Below are 6,419 nucleotides of genomic sequence, written 5' to 3'. Positions count from 1 at the left end.
TTGGTAATGTGTTTACATAATATAAACAAATAAAATGAAAATAAATTTTTATTATTAAGTAATTAATAACTATAATAAACAGCTGCATTTTTAATATTCTGTATGCTCATACGTGTTTAATATTAACTCTTACATTCTCATGTATTACTGGTCTATCAGGGCAGAGAAACTTGATTCAGAAAAATAACCTCATTATTTCTATCAACATACACAGTATAGTTCACTAGATAAGATGTGCTGGCTAATGGCTATATCAAACAACTCAAAATATCAGTGGCAGGAGATACTCAAGAAATACTTCTTGAACTAAATTGAGCTTTGCATTTCTTTTCTTTCTTTCTTTCATTTTTACAAACTTTGTGTACATAGAACCATCAGAAAGCAAAGAAGTCACTATGTCAGCTGCCCAGGTAGACAATCTGTAGTTGGTTGGCATCGCCTTCATTACTGATTCTGAATTTATATGATGGCAATAAGAAATCATTTTCTGGGCCGGCCCAGTGGTGCACTGGATAGTGCGCCGCTTGGGAGCGCAGAGGCGCTCCCGCCGAGGGTTCGGATCCCATGTGGAGACCGGTTCCCGCTCACTGGCTGAGCGCGGTGCAGGCGCGACACCGAGGGTTGCGATCCCGTTGCCGGTCCCCGGTACAGGCGCGACACTGAGGGTTGCGATCCTGTTACCAGTCAGTAAAAAAGACAAAAAAGGGAAAAAAAAAAAAAACTGAAGTCAATTTAGTTCTTGTTCTACTATAGACCTTATTTTATTTCTGATACATTTTTAAAATTTTTCCGTCTGTTGATAAAGTTTAACATTTCATTGAACTAGAAATAAACCAAGATTTAAATGGGTAAGGAATGAATAATTCCTCATAGCCCATTTTATTTTATTTTATTTATCTTCAGGTGGCTGGCCAGTACAGGGATTGAACCCAGGACGTTGGTGTATCAGCACCACACTCTAACCAACCTGAGCTACCTGGCCAGCCTGGGGAAATGCTAATTTTATATATTCTTTTATTTTTTGGCAGCTGGCTAGTACAGGGATCTGAACCTTTGACAATGGTGCTATAACACTGTGCTCTAACCAACTGAGCCAAATGCTCATTTGAAAAGCAAAAGACAATTTTCTACTTTATTCATAAGAACATTGGAAATGATTTGATGAAATGAAGACATTTTTACTGTAGTTCATATAGTTTTGACAGTGATTTCTGGCCACAATTAATGCACAATTAATTTTATTTTTAAACTGGATTTTATTTGATAAAATGGAGAAAGAGAAAAGAATCTTAAGCTTACGGTAGTTTTAGCATCCTTTATCCTTGACCTTCAGTACCTGCATGCTTTGAAAATTTGGAATTTTAAGTGTTTTATTTTCTGGGTAAGCTATTAGAAAATTATTGGTCTATGAGGTGCTAGTCATTTCCCTCTGTCCTGTAATAAAGTCTGTTTCTGTTTTTGTAGTAGCCACCAAATTATGTGTTCCGTTTTATCCAGATCCTAAAGGCAGATATGAACAAGGAATGAATATATTGGGGAAAAAGGCTTTCTTTTAATCCTTATTTATTTTTGGCAGCTGGCTGGTATGGGCATCTGAATCTACGACCTCATGTTACCAGCACCACACTCTAACCAAGTGAGCTAACAAGCCTTTTTAGCCTTTTTTAACCTCAATCATAGCCATGCCTTTTTTCATTTCAAATTAACAATAGTTTTTTGGGGGAGATAGGGTTGTAGAAAAGTAAACATGAATACTGTTACATGTTTTCTGCATAAAACTAGAGCTGGATTTCTGTTGATCTTTGATGAGGGATAGTGGTTTGCAATCTTTTTTTTTTTTTTTTTTTACAGAGAAAAATGGTCAAGAAAAGAGACCACCTCTTTTTAAGAAGTGGGTAGATCAACATAACCACCTAACCACCTGGTATAATTTAAAGACAGAACCCTAGGACGTTCCTCCTAATATGGGTGGTTTATTTTCTGCCTCTTTCTAGATGATGTCTATTAAAACTTGTCCTTATGGGGCTGGTTACTTAGTTCAGTTGGTTAGATCATGATGCTGATAACAGAAGGTCCAGGGTTTAATTCCTGTACCAGCCAGCCTACAAAAAATAAATAAAATTAGCTAGTAAAATAGTACTGAATTTCATCTCAGCTAATTTGCCGGTTTACAGAAAGGAGTACTTGGTCTTTGAGGTATGCAATGCCCATAGATGGGAATCAGCCAAAATTGATGGTTTCCTGTTAGTCACTAAACTATATAATCCCCCTAATGTTATTCTCTTCCCCTTCCTCCACTACTAATTTAATAAATATTTCAAAAGAATAAAAAGCTTTCAAAAAAAGAATATTCCCCATACTGTGGCTCTCCCCTCCCCCTGAAAAAAGTACAATACTTAGCCTGTTCTTTTGAAAAAAAAATTTTTCCCTCTGTTTACTAACCTCGTTTTGAGGGTAAATCTTATTTTCTTTCTCTGTCTTGTAGTTTGCTTTTTACACTGATGGCCTTTTCCAGATGTAGATTTTGTAGTCAGATAAGAAGCCTCTACTTTAAGGACCAATTAAAGCAGGAAAATACGATGGGCCTGTAGTTATTGTCTTCAAGTTCCTGATTTTCAGGAAACACTCTGATTATGTCAGTAGTGCAGTTATCCGATAATAAGGTTACATTGTCAAAGTAAGGTTACTTTGGAAGAAAATGAAGTAAAGCCATCTCTTGATCTGGTAGCCTTTCGCTGATTGGTGTTCTACAGAGTGGCATTTATTCTGCATTCCTTTATCAGTTGGATTTTTCTTTTTTCTTTTTCTTTTTTTAAACAAAGATGACCGGTAAGGGGATCTTAACCCTTGGCTTGGTGTTGTCAGCACCACACTCTCCCGAGTGAGCCACGGGCCGGCCCGAATTTTTCTGTTTTGAGTGGCATTGCAGTGCTGCTTCTGTGTTGGTGAAATCCTCCATTCTCTGCACCTCCATCTTTTGTGCTGTGCACTATGGTGCCTGTTAGTCACATGCGGCTCCTGAGCTCATGAGATGTGGCTAGTCTCAACTGAGAAGTGCTGTGTATATAACACACACCAAATAACAAAGACTTAGTATGAAAAAAATGTAAAACATCTCAATACATTTTTATATCAATTACATGTTGCAGTGGTAATGGTTCAGATATATTGGGTAAAGTAAGATCTATTAATTTATCCTGTTTGTTTTTATTGGGGGGGGGGGGCGATGGTGGCTGCCTGGTATGGAGATCGGAACCATTGACCTTGGCTCTAACCAGCTGAGCTAACTGGCCAGCCCTTTTACTTTTCAGTGTGGCGACTAGAAAATTTAAAAGTACATGTACGACTTGCCTTCTATTTCTGTTGTCCAGCACTGCTCTAGACAACTCTGTTTCTGAGACCCCAGGTTCATTGGTTCATTAAGGAGGAATCAGTGTGTTTTGCTGTGTTTTTATTATTACTATTATTTGTCTGCGCAGTGGTTTTGCTGTCACTTCAGGGAATGAGGTTGTGATTACATTTATCTGTTTTGCTAGTGATGATGGCCAAAGAGAAGCCACCAATAACCGTGGTTGGAGATGTTGGAGGACGCATCGCAATCATAGTGGTATGGTCATGTGTCATCCTTCATGTGCAGAGATGACACTGCTGGCTCTTAGTCAGTAGGTTGTCCACTTGTGGATTGTATTTCCAGTAATGATGATAGATTTAAATGGATCCATCTATTCTTTCTCACCCAAACTCCCATAGGACAGGTAGCAGAAATTTTTATATAGTTGAACAGGGATTAAAGTATAAACTACAGATAAAAAAAAAATAGCATAGTATCTCCCATTAAGGAAATTCAGCATTATAACCTTCCCCTTATGGGTTCTAGGTCTCTCAAGCCGGCTTGCTTAATCATCCTTAATCCTTAGGCCCCAGAGATGAGCTGAAGATGAGCTGTTGTCTTTCACTAATGAGAACAGGTGTCCCAGTGCAGGCTCATTTTTCATTTGACATATATGTGCACCCAGCTCTGAATGTCTTTGCTGGCAAAAGGGTTACTGGTCCTTTACAGAAGCTCACTTTATGTCTGTTTTCCTCTCCTGTAATATTCCCTTGGAAAAAAAATAAATGGGACACTGGCTCTGTGGAATTAATCAGAAATTTAAAGCAGGGAAATAAGTCTTGGCAATCTTAACTCTAGGTATAATGTCACACACGTATGGTTGGTTGTAAGGCTTCACTGCTCTTTGCTCTGACGGACACACCAAGTACAGTCAAGGCACTTCTATTGCCATTTCTGGATATTCGGTCTTTTTTTTTTTTTTTTTTTAAAGATGACTGATAAGGGGATCTTAACCCTTGACTTGGTGGTGTCAGCACCACACTCTCCCAAGTGAGCTAACCGGCCATCCCTATATAGGATCCGAACCCGTGGCCTTGGTGTTATCAGCACCACACTCCCGAGTGAGCCACGGGCCGGCCCTGGATGTTCAGACTTTGACCCAGGCACATAGCTCTGATTTTCCATCAGAAATCCTCTGAAACAAAGTGCAGAACAGAGCAGAGACGTTTGTGTCTTTACAGGCTGGCATAGAGGGTGGTTCCTTAATACCAACTCTGTTCTCCTCTCAGGATGACATTATTGATGATGTGGAGAGTTTTGTTGCTGCTGCGGAGATCCTGAAAGAGAGAGGTGCTTACAAGATCTATGTCATGGCCACTCACGGCATTCTGTCGGCAGAGGCCCCCCGCCTGATTGAGGAGGCTTCCATTGATGAGGTCTGTCTGCTTTTAACAGCTTGGAACATTCAGCTTGAGTCAAGATTTGTGGCTGTATTTTCTGTGAATGATAAAATGACTCAGTCAGTATTAAATTGCTCCCCATACTGGCCAGCTACCCGTCCCCCACCAACAAAATTAAATTGGTTAGTCTCTCTCTAGAGCGCCTATGAAATAGTGCCTCTGCTGGCTAGCAGTTTTGGGGGAAAGGTATATATTTACAAATATATGTCTGTTTGCATAAAGATTTGCTTTGTGCAGTGTTGTAACACCAGGTCGAGGGTCTGGATCACTGTACTGGCCAGCCACCAAAAAAAAAATAGATTTGCTTCTGTACTTTAATATAATTTGACACACTATAGTAGCATTTCTCTTGAGACTTGCTTTCTCTGATAATATGAAAGTTTTACACAGTCACTGTATTTCTGCACGTAGACTAGGATATTCACAGGACTTGAGTCTTCTGTTCTGAGCCATGTAACCTTCCCCTTGTGTAAAGCTGGGTAACTTTAGTTTGTAAAACTGTACTCAGCGGAACAGGGATTCGTAGTTCGGAACTTGGGCTGTGGGTACTATATGTTAGATAAACTTTTCTGAGTATTAGTTTGGGGTACACATCAGTAACTTTTTAAATTTTTTGTTCAATAACTTTATTTTCTATTGCTGCGTGACTTAGGTGGTGGTGACGAATACTGTCCCTCATGAGGTACAGAAGCTGCAGTGTCCCAAGATAAAGACTGTGGATATCAGTTTGATTCTTTCTGAAGCAATTCGGAGAATCCACAATGGAGAGTCCATGGCTTACCTTTTCCGAAACATCACTGTGGATGACTAGCTTTCATGGTTGCTTGAGCCTGGAACCCTTAAGGAAAACATGTAAAGAGCAGTGCCGTCAGTTATGTACAGTGTTTCCTCTCAAGGGAGGCCTGGAATAGCCTGGAGGTAGATAGTCTCCCTCGCCAAGATTGGTGGGTAGGAGGATTGAGGTTTTCAAGGAGAAGACAGAGCAATGGATGATAACATGGCCTTAAATGTCTGCTGTCAACAGCCTTGTTCCTTACACAGGAGTTATAGATGCTTCCCTGAAAAGAACCTGCAAATCCCACTGATACTGAAGAGAAGTGCAAGGCGGATTAAGTCCTAACCGTAGTGTCCCTTCAGTTGTTTTGACCCCAGGGAGAAGAGGGTGTTAATGTTGAGCCTGGTCAGGGGAGTGGAGTGCCCTGACACGTTTCTTTTTTTTTAAAAAAAGATGACCGGTAAGGGGATCTCAACCCTTGGCTTGGTGTTGTCAGCACCACACTCAGCCAGTGAGCAAACCGGCCATCCCTATATAGGGATCCGAACCCGTGGCCTTGGTGTTATCAGCACCGCACTCTCCCGAGTGAGCCACGGGCCGGCCCGCCCTGACACATTTCTGTTCAGTTGTCACCGCACTCCACACCCCACCCCACTCCTGGCAGCTTCCTGTAAGTCTTTTATAGAGAATCATATTTTTCTTTCACAAACTGCTGTGCCTGCTGCCATTCATTGAACAGTGAAGCATTCATGGTGTTACTCTTTCCAGGGTGTCAGATTAGAGAATAGCATCCCTTCTCTGGGTGTCTGCCTCACTCTGAAGTGGCAAATAAAAGTATTTGTTGTCTCACTTG

The 6,419-nt window shown here is 40.6% G+C and overlaps 1 protein-coding gene across 1 annotated transcript in view; it reads left to right on the top strand.

Annotated features, from left to right (window-relative positions):
- PRPSAP1 (phosphoribosyl pyrophosphate synthetase-associated protein 1) overlaps positions 1-5,803 on the top strand; it is a 33,748-nt gene extending 27,945 nt beyond the window's left edge. The window contains exons 8-10 of the mRNA XM_008594183.1: positions 3,537-3,607; positions 4,621-4,767; positions 5,444-5,803. Of these exons, the coding sequence (XP_008592405.1) occupies positions 3,537-3,607; positions 4,621-4,767; positions 5,444-5,602 (377 nt within the window). The 3' untranslated portion in view covers positions 5,603-5,803. The remainder of the gene's footprint in view (positions 1-3,536; positions 3,608-4,620; positions 4,768-5,443) is intronic.
- The last annotated feature ends 616 nt before the right edge of the window (positions 5,804-6,419 follow it).

Source organism: Galeopterus variegatus, unplaced genomic scaffold (genome assembly GCF_000696425.1).
Source record: "Galeopterus variegatus unplaced genomic scaffold, G_variegatus-3.0.2 Scaffold10314, whole genome shotgun sequence".
Taxonomy (NCBI): domain Eukaryota; kingdom Metazoa; phylum Chordata; class Mammalia; order Dermoptera; family Cynocephalidae; genus Galeopterus; species Galeopterus variegatus.
The sequence above is the reverse complement of the archived record's forward strand: the minus strand, read 5'-3'. Positions and strand labels throughout refer to the sequence as shown.